The 18,431-nt window shown below is 49.4% G+C and overlaps 1 protein-coding gene and 1 long non-coding RNA gene across 12 annotated transcripts in view; one reads left to right on the forward strand and one right to left on the reverse strand.

The window, feature by feature from the left end:
* LOC139182163 (uncharacterized) overlaps positions 1-18,431 on the reverse strand; it is a 163,842-nt gene that overhangs the window by 140,303 nt on the left and 5,108 nt on the right. The window contains exon 2 of one of the 6 annotated variants that reach the window (XR_011565740.1): positions 8,698-11,008. The exons of the other annotated variants lie outside the window; for them this stretch is intronic. This is a non-coding gene — a long non-coding RNA (uncharacterized lncRNA). Of the gene's footprint in view, positions 1-8,697; positions 11,009-18,431 lie in introns of those variants that run through there. 6 annotated transcript variants of the gene reach the window in all.
* The window catches only part of SYT6 (synaptotagmin 6), a 66,066-nt gene continuing 63,683 nt past the window's right edge, over positions 16,049-18,431 (forward strand). For 4 of the 6 annotated variants that reach the window (XR_011565736.1, XR_011565737.1, XM_070785874.1 and 1 more), the window contains exon 1: positions 16,956-17,125. Coding sequence is in view for 3 of the 6 variants with exons in the window: in XM_070785874.1 (XP_070641975.1) it covers positions 16,982-17,125 (144 nt within the window). In the remaining 3 variants the exon portion in view is untranslated. Of the gene's footprint in view, positions 16,287-16,955; positions 17,126-18,431 lie in introns of those variants that run through there. The other 2 variants (XM_070785878.1, XM_070785876.1) reach the window with 2 other exon arrangements.

Below are 18,431 nucleotides of genomic sequence, written 5' to 3' on the forward strand. Positions count from 1 at the left end.
GCGCGTGTGCGTGTGTGTGAAAGAATTACTCAGAATGAAACAAAACATGTTCCTATCAAGCTTAGCTGATGTTCCTACCAGCAGCCTAGACAATGCATCACCTGGTTTCAGCACTAGGCCATCTCCACACTGCTGGGGCGAACCCCTTTAGTACCAGGGCTCTGGCACAACAGGTTCCTTGGGTGGGGGTGGCAAATAGTCATCACATACCCTGAGGGGCAAGTTGCCTTCACAGGCTACGGCCAGTCCCTTATGAACTTTGCAGATGTTCTCCCTGAGGCCAACCTCTACCACCCTCCCCATCCTCCGCCCTTTGTTCTCTGCCCTCTTCCCAGCTCTGGAGCACTTTTCTAATTTGGGAGGCCTGAGAGCCCCATCCTTGGCCCTCTCTTCTCCCACAGCCAGCTCAGCGGTTGGAGGGAGAGACGGAAAGAGAATACATGTGCAGGAGTGAGAAAGAGCGTACGAAGTAGAAAGGGAGGGAGGCCACAGGAGGTGTGTGGGTAGTAGGGGAGTGGACTCCACAGTCCCCATTCAGTTCAGTTCAGTTCAGTTCAGTCACTCAGCCGTGTCTGACTCTTTGCAACCCCATGGACTGCAGCACGCCAGGGCTCCCTGTCCATCACCAACTCCCGGAGATCACTCAAACTCATGCCCGTTGAGTCAGTGATGCCATCCAACCATCTCATCCTCTGTCCTCCCCTTCTCCTCCTGCCTTCAATAATTCCCAGTGTCAGGGTCTTTTCCAATGAGTCAGTTCTTCACATCAGGTGGCCAAAGTTTCAGCTTCCATGTCAGTCTTTCCAATCAACATTCAGGACTGATTTCCTTTAGGCTGGACTAGGTGGATCTCCTTGCAGTCCAAGGGACTCTCAAGAGTCTTCTCCAACACCACAATTCAAAAGCATCAATTCTTCAGCACTCATCTCTTGTTACAGTCCAACTCTCACATCCATACATGACTACTGGAAAAACCATAGCCTTGACTAGATGGACCTTTTTTGACAAAGTAATGTCTCTGCTTTTGAATATACTATCTAGGTTGGTCAGAGCTTTTCTTTCAAGGAGCAAGCGTCTTTTAATTTCATGGCTGCGGTCACCATCTGCAGTGATTTTGGAGCCCCCCCAAAATAAAATCAGCCACTGTTCTCATTGTTTCCCCATCTATTTGCCATAAAGTGATGGGACCAGATGCCACGATCTTAGTGTTCTGAATGTTGAGTTTTAAGCCAACTTTTTCACTCTCCTCTTTCACTTTCATCAAGAGGCTCTTTAGTTCTTCTTTGTTTTCTGCCATAAGGGTGGTGCCATCTTCATATCTGAGGTTATTGATATTTCTCCCAGAAATCTTGATTCCAGCTTGTGCTTCATCCAGCCTAGTGTTTCTCATGATGTACTCTGCATAGAAGTTAAATAAGCAGGGTGACAATATACAGGCTTGACGTACTCCTTTTCCTATTTGGACCCAGTCTGTTGTTCCATGTCCAGTTCTAACTGTTGCTTCCTGACCTGCATACAGATTTCTCAAGAGGCAGGTCAGGTGGTCTGGTATTCCCATCTCTTGAAGAATTTTCCAGAGTTTGTTGTGGTCCACACAGTCAAAGGCTTTGGCACAGTCAATAAAGCAGAAATAGATGTTTTTCTGGAACTCTCTTGCTTTTTTGCTGATCCAGCGGATGTTGGCAATTTGATCTCTGGTTCCTCTGCCTTTTCTAAATCCAGCTTCAACATCTGGAAGCTCATGGTTTACATACTGTTGAAGCCTTGCTTGGAGAATTTTGAGCATTACTTTACCAGCGTGTGAGATGAGTGCAATTGTGTGGTAGTTTGAGCGTTCTTTGGCATTGCCTTTCTTTGGGACTGGAAAGAAAACTGACCTTTTCCAGTCCTGTGGCCACTGCTAAGTTTTCCAAATTTCCTGGCATATTGAGTGCAGCATTCTAACAGCATCATCTTTTAGGATTTGAAATACCTCAACTGGAATTCCATCACCTCCTCTAGCTTTGTTCGTAGTGATGCTTCCTTAGGCCCACTTGACTTCTCATTCTCCATTAGCAGTCCGCATTAGCAGCAGTCCCCATTAGCAGCACTAATTGGACAGTAATTGGTGTTATCATAAAAAACATCCTGGAAAACAGTTAACTGCCCCAGAACACACACTTGCTTTCCAGTGATGCCTTGATACTTGGAAAAATGAGCAGTTTCCTCTCACAAAGAAATTTTTCAGGACCTAGACTATGGTGTGTTCAAAGAGGGGCTTGGATCTTCTCCTTCCCAACTTCCTGTAGTTTCATCATATTCCTTCTGAGGGCCAGGTTCTGGTCTTCCTTGGCTGGCCTCCTGACTGGCAGAACAACCTGGGCTCTTGGTAAACATCCAGGCAAGTGAGACTGAGCTTCCAGCCATGAATGTGGGGATACATGAGGGCTGATGGTCCTCTCTCCCACCTGTCTTCAACTATGCTCCAGCTGAGGAAAGCTGCTTACTCCCTTTTCACTTGGAGTGCTTATTTTTGCCTGAAAGCCTTGTCCCAGGGTGTACCTGGAAGGCGTTCCCATTCCCCTATTCCTTCCAGTCTCACCTGCCTAAAAAACTCAAAACTCTCCTCCTCCAGGAAGCCTTCCCTGATTTTGCTAGTTTAATTCTACTCTGGAATTCCTTCAGCACTCACACCCTTGCTTTACACTGTATTATATTCACATATATACCTGCCTTCAGAGCAGTAGTCACTCACTGAGTGTGAATTAGGTTTTAAGGTACTGAGGAGATGAAGATAAATGAGACAGAGACCCCAGCTCAATGAGCTCACAACCTACTGACAAGTCAATGATGTACTGTTGTTAAACTCTGTGCAAAAAAGTGAGCATTGGGCTGATGAGAAAGCGAACATCTGAGGCAGCTTTGGAACTCAGGGGAGGGGCTGTTTGAGTGCTTCATGTATTTCAATTCATTTAAACCTCTTGGTACATTGTTATACTGATAAGAGAGTGTACTCTGATACTACTATTATCATCTCCATTTTAAGGACAGGAAAGCTGAAGCACAGAGAGGTTTAGTAACTTGCTCAAGGTCACACAGCTACTACATGGCAGATCTAAGATTCAAACCCACACAGCCTGGCTCCCTAACCCACAGTCTTAACCTCCATGCCCTACTATGTCCTCTAGGAACCAGCTGAATGATAAGGAAAAGAGGAAAGTTGTTCAGGGCAGAGGGACAAGCAATTGCAAAGTTCCAGAATCTAAAGAGGGCTGTGGTAGAGAAGAGAGGATCTGCAGGAACCATCAGCAAAAGCACGAAGGTTGGGTGGGATGTGAGGATGAGAACAGGAATTATCACTCTGTGACCCTTGGACAAGCAGCCTGTAGAGGTATAAGGGGTCTCTGGGAGAGGAGGCTAAATAAGTGGACCGAGGCCAGGTCTGGAAGGGACTTGAGCACTGTACTAGAGAGTGTCAGCCTCATCCCGAAGGCCCTGGGAAGTTAGTAAAGGGTTTTAAGTGAGAGGGTGACATAATTAGAATTTCTCATAACGTGACTTCCATGATCCAGAAGAGGAATGTTGAGTGTCTATGCTGGGGCAGTGACAGTGGTGAGGAGGACAGGGGCTCATCATTTTAAAGATTAAAACAAGATGATATGGTGAGAGACTGAATGTGGGTGGATATGGAAGAGGCAAGAGTCAAGGAGGGCCCTGAGATTTAGGGTCTAATTTGGTTTAGTTATGTCCTTCTTTAAGGGAGCAGAGCAGGTTCGTGAAGAAAAATATGAATTCTATCTTGAACGGGTTTGATTCAGGAGGCCTTGGGTAAAAGTGTTCACAAGAAGAATTTAGGAATGCAAGCCTAGAACCAAGGAGAAAGTGAGGAGTCAGATTCAGAATTGGGAGACCCTACACGGCTGCGACTGGCGCAGTAAGCGCGGGTGAGAGGAGCTACCCTACGTCCGAGGTTAGGGGCAGAAGCCGGGAGGACCCCATGCCTGAAGGGCTGCGGCCAAGAGGAATTACTCCAAGAGGTCAGGGGCAGCGGCCGAGAGTGCCAGGCTGTGACGGTGCAGGAACGGGTGAGAGGAGCTACCCCACATCCGAGGTCAGGGGCGGCAGCTGAGAGGAGCTACCCCACGTCCAAGGAGCGGTGGCTGCCGGGGCGCAGGAGGGCCTAGAGGAGCTATCCCACGTTGAAGGTCAGGAAGGGCGGCGGTGAGGAGATACCGCTCCAGGAGATACCGCTCGTCCAAGGTAAGGAGCAATGGCTGCGCTTTGCTGGAGCAGCCGTGAAGAGATACCCTACACCCAAGGTAAGAGAAATCCAAGTAAGACTGTAGGTGTTGCAAGAGGGCATCAGAGGGCAGACACACTGGAACCATACTCACAGAAAACTAGTCAATCTAATCACACTAGGACCACAGCCTTGTCTAACTCAATGAAACTAAGCCATGTCCGTGGGGCAACCCAAGACCAGCGGGTCATGGTGGAGAGATCTGACAGAATGTGGTCCACTGGAGAAGGGAATGGCAAACCACTTCAGTATTCTTGCCTTGAGAACCCCATGAACAATACAAAAAGGCAAAATGATAGGATACTGAAAGAGGAACTCCCCAGGTCAGCAGGTGCCCAATATGCTACTGGAGATCAGTGGAGAAATAACTCCAGAAAGAATGAAGGGATGGAGCCAAAGCAAAAACAATACCCAGTTGTGGATGTGACTGGTGATGGAAGCAAGGTCCAATGCTGTAAAGAGCAATATTGCATAGGAACCTGGAATGTCAGGTCCATGAATCAAGGCAAATTGGAAGTGGTCAAACAAGAGATGGCAAGAGTGAATGTCGACATTCTAGGAATCAGCGAACTAAAATGGACTGGAATGGGTGAATTTAACTCAGATGACCATTATATCTACTGCTGTGGGCAGGAATCCCTCAGAAGAAATGGAGTAGCCATCATGGTCAACAAAAGAGTCCTAAATGCAGTACTTGGATGCAATCTCAAAAACGACAGAATGATCTCTGTTTGTTTCCAAGGCAAACCATTCAATATCACAGTAATCCAAGTCTATGCCCCAACCAGTAATGCTGAAGAAGCTGAAGTTGAACGGTTCTATGAAGACCTACAAGACCTTTTAGAACTAACACCCCCAAAAGATGTCCTTTTCCTTACAGGGGACTGGAATGCAAAAGTAGGAAATCAAGAAACACCTGGAGTAACAGGCAAATTTGGCCTTGGAATACAGAATGAAGCAGGGCAAAGACTAATAGAGTTTTGCCAAGAAAATGCACTGGTCATAGCAAACACCATCTTCCAACAACACAAGAGAAGACTCTATACATGGACATCACCAGATGGTCAACACTGAAATCAGATTGATTCTATTCTTTGCAGCCAAAGATGGAGAAGCTCTATACAGTCAACAAAAACAAGACCAGGAGCTGACTGTGGCTCAGATCATGAACTCCTTATTGCCAAATTCAGACTGAAATTGAAGAAAGTAGGGAAAACCACTAGACCATTCAGGTATGACCTAAATCAAATCCCTTATGATTATACAGTGGAAGTGAGAAATAGATTTAAGGGACTAGATCTGATAGATAGAGTGCCTGATGAACTATGGAATGAGGTTTGTGACATTGTACAGGAGACAGGGATCAAGACCATCCCCATGGAAAAGAAATGCAAAAAAGCAAAATGGCTGTCTGCAGAGGGCTTACAAATAGCTGTGCAAAGAAGAGAAGCAAAACGCAAAGGAGAAAAGGAAAGATATAAGCATCTGAATGCAGAGTTCCAAAGAATAGCAAGAAGAGATAAGAAAGCTTTCCTCAGTGATCAGTGCAAAGAAATAGAGGAAAACAACAGAATGGGAAAGATTAGAGATCTCTTCAAGAAAATTAGAGATACCAAGGGAATATTTCATGCAAAGATGGGCTCGATAAAGGACAGAAATGGTATGGACCTAACAGAGGCAGAAGATATTAAGAAGAGGTGGCAAGAATACACAGAAGAACTGTACAAAAAAGATCTTTATGACCCAGAAAATCACGATGGTGTGATCACTGACCTAGAGCTAGACATCCTGGAATGTGAAGTCAAGTGGGCCTTAGAAAGCATCACTGGGAACAAAGCTAGTGGAGGTGATGGAATTCCAGTTGAGCTATTTCAAATCCTGAAAGATGATGCTGTGAAAGTGCTGCACTCAATATGTCAGCAAATTTGGAAAGCTCAGCAGTGGCCACAGGACTGGAAAAGGTCAGTTTTCATTCCAATCCCAAAGAAAGGCAATGCCAAAGAATGCTCAAACTACCGCACAATTGCACTCATCTCACATGCTAATAAAGTAATGCTCAAAATTCTCCAAGCCAGGCTTCAGCAATACGTGAACTGTGAACTTCCTGATGTTCAAGCTGGTTTTTAGAAAAGGCAGAGGAACCAGAGATCAAATTGCCAACATCCACTGGATCAGCAAAAAAGCAAGAGAGTTCCAGAAAAATGTCTATTTCTGCTTTATTGACTGTGCCAAAGCCTTTGACTGTGTGGATCACAATAAATTGTGGAAAATTCTTCAAGAGATGGGAATACCAGACCACCTGACCTGCCTCTTGAGAAATCTGTATGCAGGTCAGGAAGCAACAGTTAGAACTGGACATGGAACAACAGACTGGGTCCAAATAGGAAAAGGAGTACGTCAAGCCTGTATATTGTCACTCTGCGTATTTAACTTCTATGCAGAGTACATCATGAGAAACGCTGGACTGGAAGAAGCACAAACTGGAATCAAGATTTCTGGGAGAAATATCAATAACCTCAGATATGCAGATGACACCACCCTTATGGCAGAAAGTGAAGAGGAACTAAAGAGCCTCTTGATGGAAGTGAAAGAGGAGAGTGAAAAAGTTGGCTTAAAGCTCAACATTCAGAAAACTAAGATCATGGCATCTGGTCCCATCACTTTATGGGAAATAGATGGGGAAACAGTGGAAACAGTGTCAGAGTTTATTTTTGGGGGCTCCAAAATCACTGCAGATGGTGACTGCAGCCATGAAATTAAAAGACGCTTACTCCTTGGAAGGAAAGTTATGACCAACCTAGATAGCATATTCAAAAGCAGAGACATTAGTTTGCCAACAAGATCTGTCTAGTCAAGGCTTTTTCTAGTCATGGTTTTTCCTGTGCTCATGTATGGATGTGAGAGTTGGACTGTGAAGAAGGCTGAGTGCCGAAAAATTGATGCTTTTGAACTGTGGTGTTGGAGAAGACTCTTGAGAGTCCCTTGGACTGCAAGGAGATCCAATTGGTCCATTCTGAAGGAGATCAGTCCTGGGTTTTCTTTGGAAAGAATGATGCTAAAGCTGAAACTTCAGTACTTTGGCCACCTCATGCGAAGAGTTGACTCATTGGAAAAGACTCTGATTCTGGGAGGGATTGGGGGCAGGAGGAGAAGGGGACGACAGAGGATGAGATGGCTGGATGGCATCACTGACTCGATGGACGTGAGTCTGAGTGAACTCTGGGAGTTGGTGATGGACAGGGAGGCCTGGCATGCTGCGATTCATGGGTTGCAAAGAGTCGGACGAGACTGAGCGACTGAACTGAACTGAACTGAGCAGTATGGGCTCAGGAGTGAGACTTCCTGGGTTCAAATTCTGGCTCTATCACTTGATACGTATATACTGCAGGTAATAATAGGGTTGTTGTAAGAATTAAATGATGCAATCCATATTAAGCAGCTTCCCTGGTGGCTCAGACAGTAAAGAATCTGCCTGCAATGCGAGAGACCTGGGTTCAATCTCTGGGTTGGTAAGATCCCCTGGAGGAGCAGGGCAGCCCACTCCAGTATTCTTGCCTGGAAAATCCCCATGGACAGAGGAGCCTGGTGGACTACAGTCCATGGGGTCACAAAGAGTTGGATACAACTGAGCGACTAAGCACAGCACAGCACATATTAAGCAAGCAACATAGATTTTGAAACACAATACATCTTAGTGTTTGATACTGTTAGTATTATTTAGTATTTAAAGCCCTCAGAGTAGATGAGATCTCTCAAGAGAATATGCAGGGACAGAAGAAGGGATGAGAGTTGAATCCTGGAGAAAAAGGAAGGGTTGGGAGGAGGCAGACAAGAGAGAGTGAGAGAATCAAGAGAGGAAGGCGATCCAGAGGGAATCATGCCACCGAAGAGAATTTCACAGTTAATGTGGGCCTGGGCACCTCTGCAGCAAAGAGGTCAAAGAACTCATTTTAAACCAATTTCACGTGTGGCCTCTCTCCACAAGTGATTATGAGCATTCTCCCAGGATAGAGCCCTTCATGGGCTGAGGGCTCTGCACGCTGTGTGTGCTTACGGGAAACAACATAGGACTGTATCTCACGTGCCTGGTACAGAACTGGATCTTAGTAGGATCTCAATAAATGCTGAATCAATGAATGATGTGAAAACACAGGCTCAAGTTCTGGCTCTGCCACTTGCTAGTTGATCCTGAGACAGTTATTTTTAGCCTCTCTTGAGACCTCACCTTGTAAAAGAAAGATAATAATATCCACTTTTTAGGGCTGTTGCAGGTATGAAGTGAGACATCATATAAGAACGTGTTGTGTAAACTGTACCACTTTACAAATGTACAGGAGTAGGCATGAAGGTGGGGGCTGAGTCAGTAAAGTCATTCATGGCACTTCTAGCAAACAGAGACACATAGATGAGGCTTGGGAGCAGGGATAAAAAAGGATTCTTATTTTACTGAATGGATGGAGGCTACAATTTAGGAAGCAGATTTGTTCTCTCCAGGGGGTACAACCCTTCCATTGCACAGGGAGTGGAAGGCCCTTGACCCAAAACTCACCCTGTTGAGTCCTCCTGCTTGGGTTCTGTTGAAATCAAGGATTTAAGACTTTCTAGTTTTGACAGGACCTTTTGTGGATTTGTCACTTTAATTAGTTTTGGCATTTTATCTGGTTTCTTTTCATTAGTGGAACAGCCAGAGTCCTGAGATTACAAACCCCCTCCAGGCTCCTGGGGGATAATTCCAGTCTTTGGGGTCCTGGTTTTACCAGAACCTTGACTTGGCCCTTCCTGGAAGCTGTGCTATGACCACAGGACACAAGCCAGCTGCCGCAGAGACTCCCTAAGCTGCCCTCGGAGGAGTCTTGTCTCTGTCAAGAGTGGAGCAGCCAAGCATGTCCCGAGCCATGAAGCTGTCTGGCCCCAGCCCTGTGTTTCATCAATGATACTGTTTTCTCTAGACCAGCAACTGGGTCCAAGGGGTAATTGGATGACTAAGGTCAGAGGGCCAAGACCTTTTCAAAGATATAGGGGTGAATCTTTCACTGCTCTGTAATTTCTTTCCAAGTATTTTTTCTTTATTATGAAGTCAATTTTAAAATATTATAACCTTTTTTGTAAAACAAAAAAATTATTCATACCCTCACCAGGGACCAGAAGGCCCAGATTCCAGTTATCTGCTACTTCTTAGCTTGTGTGACCAGGGACCAGTTACTTAATTTCCTCATTCACCAAATGGACTACTAGCACCCTTACATTCTAGCCTTAGGGTTGTTATAAAATTAAATGAGAGAAGGGACTTCCCTGGTGGTTCAGTGGTTAAGAGTCTGTGTTCCCGATGCAGAGGGCCTGGGTTAAATCCCTGGTCGGGGAAAATATCCTGAACACCACAGTGAAGATCCGGCACAGCCCCCAAAAAAATTAAATGAGAGAAATTTTCTCTTGGCAATCTTCAGTTTATGGGTTAATCTTTAGCCAATGCGCCTGCTGGCTTTCCCTGTATGGTCTGACAGAAAGAAGAAGGGGTAGGAACTGTTGTTTGTTTGAACACCTGCCATGAATCAGCCATAAAAAAACAAGCATTTAACTCCAGGCATTTAATCCTTGTATACTATAAAGCAGACCTCATATGTCCCAATCTACAGATGAAAAAGTTGAGATTCAGAGAGCTAAGATACAGTGCCTCAAGTGATACAGTTGGTAAGTGACAGAGCCAAAAGCTGAACACAGGTCTGTCTGGCTCTAAAACCCATGCTCTTTCTTCTACACAAAGTCAGTGTGAAGAGGAGCACGCTTGGCTTCTTTTCTAGCTCTTCCGCTCCAATATCATTCTCACTTCTCAGGTAATGCAGAGAGCGCCCTAGGCTCACGATGGTTAGGTCCAGCTCTAAAACTGCTTTCAGTTCAGTTCAGTCGCTCAGTTGTGTCTGACTCTTTGCGACCCCATGAACTGCAGCACGCCAGGTCTCCCTGTCCATCACCAACTGCCAGAGCCTACCCAAACTCATGTCCATTGAGTCAGTGATGCCATCCAACCATCTCATCCTCTGTCGTCCCCTTCTCCTCCTGCCCTCAATCATTCCCAGCATCAAGGTCTTTTCAAAGGAGTCAGCTCTTCACATCAGGTGGCCAAAGTATTGGAGTTTCAGCTTCAACATCAGTCCTTCCAATGAACACCCAGGACTAACCTCCTTTAGGATGGACTGGGTGGATCTCCTTACAGTCCAAGGGACTCTCAAGAGTCTTTTCCAACACCACAGTTCAAAAGCATCAATTCTTCTGTGCTCAGCTTTCTTTGTAGTCCAACTCTCACATCCATACATGACTACTGGAAAAACTATAGTCTTGACTAAATGGACCTTTGTTGGCAAAGTAATGTCTCTGCTTTTTAATATGCTTTCTTTCCAAGGAGCAAGCGTCTTTAAATTTCATGGCTGCAATCACCATCTCCAGTGATTCTGGAGCCCCCCAAAATAAAGTCAGCCACTGTTTCCACTGTTTCTCCATCTATTTCCCATGAAGTGATGGGACCAGATGCCATGATCTTAGTTTTCTGAATGTTGAGCTTTAAGCCAACTTTTTCACTCTCCTCTTTTACTTTCATCAAGAGGCTCTTTAGTTCTTCTTCACTTTCTGCCATAAGGGTGGTGTCATCTGCATATCTGAGGTTATTGATATTTCTTCCGGAAATCTTGATTCCAGTTTGTGCTTCTTCCAGCCCAGCGTTTCTCATGGTGTATTCTGCATATAAGTTAAATAAGCAGGGTGACAACATACAGGCTTGATGTACTCCTTTTCCTATTTGGACCCAGTCTGTTGTTCCATGTCCAGTTCTAACTGTTGCTTCCTGACCTGCATACAGATTTCTCAAGAGGCAGGTCAGGTGGTCTGGATTACAGGTGATGATTTCTGACCTTGAACCTGTATCTGCTTTCCTGGTTCCCAGACTGCTTTGGCCTACAAGCGTTAGTTGCTCAATCGTGTCTGACTCTGTGTGACCCTATGGACTATATAGCCTGCCAGGTTCCTCTGTCCATGGGATTCTCCAGGCAAGAATACTGGAGTGTGTTGCCATACCCTTCTTTAGGGGATCTTCCCAACCCAGGGATTGAACTCATGTCTCTGTCTCCTGCATTGGCAGGCAGGTTCTTTACCATTAGCGCCACCTAGGAAGGGCAAATATACCCTTGGCTTAGGTGGTTTGAGGTGGCTTCCCTCATAGCTCAGTTGGAAATGAATCTGCCTGCAATGCAGGAGACCCTGGTTTGATTCCTGGGTTGGGAAGAGCTACTGGAGAAGGGATAGGCTACCCACTCCAGTATGCTTGGGTTTCCCTTGTGGCTCAGCTAGTAAAGAATCCATCTGCAATGTGGGAGACCTGGGTTTGATCTCTGGGTTGGGAAGATCCCCTGGAGAAGGGAAAGGCCACCCACTCCAGTATTCTGGCCTAGAGAATTCCGTGGACTGTATAGTCCATGGAGTCACAAAAAGTCGGACACAACTGAGTGACTTTCACTTTCACTTTAGATAGCTTGAACTGTTGAGGACCTTTCTTAAAACAAAAGCAAGACTGGACTCTCAAAAACACCTGGGCATTGACTTAGAGCTCTACAATGTCTTCTCTATCTTTCAGGGAAGGGGGAATTCCTGGAAACTCTTATAATGGCATGGAGGGGTAAGATTTGCAGAAGTCATGGAGCTTTGCCTAGAGTTGCTATGTTGGTGTGGGGGTGAGGGGGACAGGGTGACATCTGCTGGAAATACTGATAAAGCTGTTTTGGCAGAAACTGCATTGGGATTCCATGGAAGAGTGTGTTCCAAATAATGGTATAAAGTTACTCCCACTCCCCAATTCAGGACATCAACTTAATTCTTCACCAGCAGAACAGGTTGAGCTGATGTCTGTTGTCTTAGAGAAAATTGAAAACCTTCACAAAAGTGGCCAGATGCTTCAGTAAGCAGGAGATTGGAGAGGTGGAGAGAGGAGACCAGTGGTCTTCAAGGTTGGGTCAGAGTCCTCTCGGCTCCAATCTGCTTAGCAAAGCAGTGGGTCTGCTTGTGTCTATTTCTCTGTATCTATGAATGTCAGACTGCTCCCTTTACATCTCTGCTGGGGGTATGGAGGGGAGGAGGGAATGGGGAAAGGGTTCCCTATTTAGAAATTGCATTGAGATGGAAAGACAATATGACACATCGGCTCATGTCAAAGGAGCTCATTCTTCCCGCCTACAGCATTAGCAATTTCCTACTGAGGTTTAATTTTTTAGAAATTATTATTGTTTTAATTTATTTTATTTGTAGCATAACTCAACAGGACATTGCAGCTCAGAGTAGGGTGGGAAGTTTCCAAGGGCAGTCAGGCCACTGCCTAAGAGACTTGGGGTGGGGGGCAGGGGAAGTGTACTTCAGTCATTTCTGATCAGAGGAGAGCATAGGAGTGGGAGGCTGCTGGCTTTTGCCTCAAACCTCCTCTCACTTTGCCTTTTGCCTCACCTCCACCCCCTTCTCCTGCTTCTGAGCAGTCTGGCCTGGGGAGTGGGGGGAATCCGGTTTACAAAGCTCCAGCCAGGACTGTACAGGAATGAGAGTAACAGGGGAGGAGAAGCCCAAAGAGAGTCTGGACATTTTAAACTCACCCTTTTCTTCAGAGCCAGAAAAACCTCACTCTCTCCTTCTTTTCCCTGCTCAGCTTTCTCCTTTCCTCTCCTGTAAAATCCTAGAGTGTGGTTGCTGGAAGAAGCCTCCAAGAGCTTCTCATCCCACTTAGTTATCTTGTCAATAAAGAACCAAGACTCTTACGGGAGCATGACTGTCCCGGGGCTGGTTTGGTGTACCAGCCCTGGGACCCAGCCCCCTGGGGCACAGCTCTGTGTCCTTGTTTGCCTATGCCTTGCTGGCTCTGTGCCTCCTACACTTTCCCATCTTTAACCCCAAAACTTAGAATGTTTTCCTGGGACTTCCCTGGCAGTCCAGTGGTTAAGACTCTTAACTTCCACTGCAGGGGGTGTGGGTTGGATCCCTGGTCAGGGAAAGAAGATCCTGCAAGCCAAAGAGAGGACAAAGAAGAATCTTCTTCTGAGAGATAAGAGTTGAGGGGTAACAATTTCACTTCTTTCTCTCCTCCCCTACCCGGGTCTGAATAGGACTCTGGAGTCTGAATTTAGTCTTTTCATATGGAAAGAAACCTAGATGTGTTTTGGGAGTGGGCTTGCAGTCTAAAGGGATTCTAAAGAGGAAAGAGTCCCATCTTTACATGAGGATTTTTTCTTTCTGCTTTGTGGCTGGTTATGTGACCAAATGTATCAGCAATTAACTGTGGGGAGAGGGCAGGAAGATGACAACTAGGGCAGAGCTTTTCTCTTAATGTAAGAATCATTAAATAATTACGTTTCTCTTTTATCTCTCTTTGTGAATCAGTGTTTCTTTATGGGCCCCTTTATAAACATGCCAGTTCTGTGTCTCTCTGTTCTCTGCATCTCTCTCTTATATTTGTCTCAGTACACGTCCCTCTCATCCTCTGCCTCTCCATGTGTCTCTCTTTCTCTTATCTCTGTCTCTCTCATCACTCTCATACACACACACGATCACTTACACAGTCCAAATTCAATAGTTATTGACTGAACGGGGAGCCTGAGCCCCCTGCCCACAGCCCTGTCAGAGCGAACCTTTTTCTCCCCGTGTGGTTGAGAAATGCCAGGTCCGGAGCTGCTGCCGGGGCGCCAGAGACGCTGCAGAGCTGCCTGCCGAGTGTGGAGGCAGAATCCGGGAACAATGAGAAATTATCTGTTAATTCTCGGTTCCTGCCACCTGCTCTGCTCCGAACAGGATCCTTTGCCTTCAGTTTAGATGCAAATTCCCCCACTCGTTGTAAAGCAAAATATTGATTTCCCTGCATCACAGGCCTGGGCCCTTGGAACGGACCAGTGTTTTTTTCATTCTCTGCAAAGGCAAAACAAGGCGCTTTGTTCTGCAAATTTCCCCAGGAACTGGAGAAGGGGAGGGAGAACTTGCTGCTGCTGAGTAACAGAGCTGCCATAAACAGGGGCAAAGACCAGTTAGTCTCCATTTGTTATTTTATATAAACACAAACCTACCCCCTCAGAAATTGCTAATGAGTGTGTGACAAGGGGCCTCTGAGCTCCAGTCTCTCCAGGTGGTGGAGGGAAAACTGATGGGACCTCTGGGCTCTTCAGGTAGGTTCTTAAAGCCTCACTCTTTCTTGACACTGCAACTGAGCACCTCTCACAGGAAGGTGGCCTGGATTGCATTGTGTGGCCGGGATCATGTCTTCTCAGTCACTCCCGCCTGAGTTCCAAGTCCTCCCCTATCGCAAGCTCCTGAAGTCAGAGTGGAAGCTTCGAACCCGCCGAAATTGCCCGGCCTACCTCCCTCTCCTAATGGGGTGCCCATGCCACCAGTTGCATCAACGGAGCCTTCAGCACCATGGACAGAGCTAGGAAGCGCAGGCGGTTTGCCAGGGTCCTCTTAAGCGTCGTCTTGACCCTCCGTACCCGGGGCACTAGCTGCCCAGGGCTGTCAAGGGCCGGCTAGCGCAGATGGCCCACGATGGAGACAGCCAGGAGCTGGGGCTCCGAATCTCCTCTCTCCGGGAAGTGAGTCACCGCCGGAGCCACTTCCAATTAGCGTGTTAATTAGGAGGAAAGACCCTCCTCCTCCACCGCCACCCAGATACACACCAGCCTCCTGGCTTTCAGAGACTGCAGCTAAAGTTTCCTTCTCAGCTCCGGGAAGGCAAAGGGACTTGAACCTGGAGTTTCGGGTGAACCCCACAGAGGAAGAGGCCCACCCGCCGACCAGCCGAGAATGCAAGATTTTTGTGACAGGCCCCGCAGGGGCCTGGCGGCTGTCCACAGACCTCCAGGTTGAAAGGGGCACCTAACAGCCCCCTCAGTCAACCTGCTTCTGGACCTGACGCCACAGTTCCGAAAGGGGAGTTCTGCCCAGTCTAGCCTCAATCCTTCCGTTTAAATTTCGGTCCTTTTGGCTCTTGTTATGCTTATCAGCAAGCGTAACGTCGGTAGTGTTACACCGATGCGGGGACATGGGTCTGGCGGGAACTGAGGGCCCTCTTGAAACGCCCCCCGTTCTTATTCGCCAGAAACTTTCCCCTCCGGTTGCCATGGAGAGAGACGGCCGCTGCCTCCCGTCGCCATAGCAACGTGCGGGTACCGCGGACAGCAGGAATGAGGGGCTCAGAAAGTCTTTTTGCAGTTCGCATCGCCCCACAGTCTTGGGGTCTTCTGCCTTCGAAGCTGGCACAGGGGGCAAGTCTGACTAACTTCCCCGATTAGGAACCTTGGCCAAGGTCCTCCCACTCCCAGCAGGGTCATCCATCTTTCTAGAATAGGTTTCTCCATTTCGTTGCCACTTGTGTGGCATGTGGCAATTTACCCAGTGTTTTCACAACCACTGTCTTTACATCTCCCCGCAGCCCGTGAAGCACTCATTTTCATTTGTACCCTTTTCACAGAGAGGAAAAATTGAGGTTCAGGGAGGCCCAAGGTCACACCAGGCCGTGAATGCGGAGCCGGATCCTAGGCTCTTTCCCAGGTCTTGAACCCTCCAGGATGCGGGACAACTCGGTCCCTCCGCCTTGAACCGCCCGGACTCAGACCGGTCGCTGAGTGTAGAGGGGGCGGCCGTGAGGCGCCAGACTTGCCAGCTGCCGCGGGATGCCACGTGAGGGGCGGAGACCCTGCGGGGAAGTGATTAAAAGCCGAACGGAGCCGGAGGGGGCCGCTGCGGGGAGGGTCTTCTTGGGGCCGCCTTGCCCCGCCCCAGTCCGGCCGCGGCGCGGGTTCCGGCGGCTGCTTGGAGGGCTGCGGTGTCCGGGGCATGAGTGGGGTGCGGGGGACCGGGGAGCCTCGGTGCCAGGCGGCGCTCGCGGTCCTGGCCTCTCTGTGCCGGGCCCGGCCGCCCCCTCTCGGGCTGGACGTGGAGACTTGTCGGAGCTTCGAGCTAGAGCCCCCAGAGCGGAGTCCGAGCGCTGCCGACTCAGGTAACAGGAAAGCAGAGGCCCCTTCCCTTCCTGGAGTCTCGCCCTGGGTGTCCCTGCTCCCCAAAGCCCCAGCCTCGGGAACCCCGGAGCCTGTGTGGAGAACTCTAGCTCAGGATTCTGGATTCGGATCCAGCCCCGGCTAGTGCACTGGCCATCGCTCGCAGAACAAGCATAGAGACGCGAAGGGGATCCGGGAGGGAGAGAATACCCCTGCTTAAACCTGTGTGACTCTGCGGTGCCCCCGCGGAAAGCCGGGCTGCCAGGACGCGGCTCCCCGAGGGGCCTCAGTTTCCCTCTTGCTCTCTCTGCTTGCCCCGCGGGCGATCTTCCCGCGGAGGGGGTCCGTGGAGCAAGCAGGAGACCAGGAACATCCCGGCTGAGGAAGTAACTCGTCTTTTCGGAGGGTGTCAAGGTCCCTGGGTGCGTCTGTCGGTCTGTCCCGTCAGTTTATCTGATCTCTCGGGGAAGGCGGCCCCAGTCCCCTGGGTCTCTCAGGGAGAAACTTGGGTCTGCGCCTGGCACGAGGTCTTTGTGTCCGGGTGTCTCCGACTGCTAGTGGCTTTCTGTGTCTCCGCTGGGGGGCGGGGGGCGGGGTGGGGGAGGGTGTCTCGGCATCCTCCCCGCCGCACCCCCCACTCCCCACCCCTATAACTCGCTCCCTCGGTCTCTCTGTGACTCACTCGGACTCGGGGCCGATGAGCGACGGAGCCGGTGTCTCTTGCCGACTTCGCCAAGCGGGCGCCTCCTGCCCGAACGGCGCGGACCCTGCGCCGGACGCAGTCCCAGGCGGCTGCCGAGCCCAGGAGGGAGCCCGAGCCGGGTCGAGCTCGCCGGAGCCGGTGAGTCGGGAGCGCGAGCCCCGCGGGGCCCGGGCCTGGCGCGCGACTGCGGCGTCTCCCGGGAGTCGCGACAGCGGGAATGGCGTGTCGCGCCCTGGCGGCGGGAACCGCGGGAGGGTGGGCGGCGTGGCGGTTGGCCCGCCGCGGGTATTTACCTGCCTCACCCGCGCCGCGCGGCCGCGCTCACCCCCGGCAGCCGGGCTTCTTTGTCCGGATCCCGATGTCTGGAGGGTCCTGGGCGGGAGGGAGTAACGCGCGATGGGGAGAGGCTGGGGGCAGTGTGAAGCCTCGAGAGAGAATACGGAGTGGGGGTGGGGAGGTCCTGCAGGGACCCGGGCTCCGGGGTTCCTTTGGCTCCACAGACTCCACCCCTCCTTGTACCCCAACCCTGACCCCCGTGGCGCTGGGCCTAGAGGTACGCTGGGGTCGCCCCGCGGCGGCGCATCATCCGCGCGGGAGAGCGAGGAGGGGGCCCCGAGAGGCGGGAATTTTATCTCCACGCGCTTCTCCTGGGACCAGAAACGGGGACTGGAGCCGCGGTTCTGGGAGGAGGTACAGGTGGAGTAAGCTCTCCAGAGGCCGTAGGTTCCAGGGCCCTGTTTTCACTTGAGGTTAAAGGTCGGAGATGTAGCTAGGTCCTAGTTTAGGAACAGGGCCGCTGGGGAATAGGGGAGAGGGAGGAGGGTAGTGGCCCCGGGGAGGCTTGTGTGCGTGAGGGGACTGTGTCCAACCGTGGGGCGGGTGGAGCCCACCTCGGCTCTGTGTGGGTTGTAGGGGGCGCTGCTCCCCCCCAACTCTGGTCCTGGCAGTGTTTAATCAATGAGCTGATTACTGCAGCAGAAAGGACTGAGGTTAGATATGCAGAAGAACTTTTAGAAGGTTGTACGGTGGTGGAGGTTGATTCTTCTTGAAGAATCTCTGAACAAATTAGGCCCAGTAAGTATTATCAGATTTTGGTTCTCAGGTGCCATCACCTCCTGCACTACCCAACTCCGTATGCCTGTCAGACACACAATTTTCCCCAAGTCAGGGAGTCTCTTCCTGCCTGCCTCCCCAGCTCCCTTCCCTTCTTTGCTCCAATGATCCTTCTCCAGTGGGTCTCTTAATGCTTGCTCTGACCCCCTCAGACCCTAAATTCAAGCTGAGAACACACCTGTCGAGTTCTGGATGGAGACTCTTCCTCCTGTCTGTTTAGAGCAGAAATGCTAAGGGTGGGGGGGCAGCTGGCATACATGTGTACACATCCTGATACAGGAAGGCATTGGTGTTCTGACTTCAGAGGGACACCGCATAGTCTGCAATGACA

Source organism: Bos indicus, chromosome 3 (assembly GCF_029378745.1).
Source record: "Bos indicus isolate NIAB-ARS_2022 breed Sahiwal x Tharparkar chromosome 3, NIAB-ARS_B.indTharparkar_mat_pri_1.0, whole genome shotgun sequence".
Classification (NCBI taxonomy): domain Eukaryota; kingdom Metazoa; phylum Chordata; class Mammalia; order Artiodactyla; family Bovidae; genus Bos; species Bos indicus.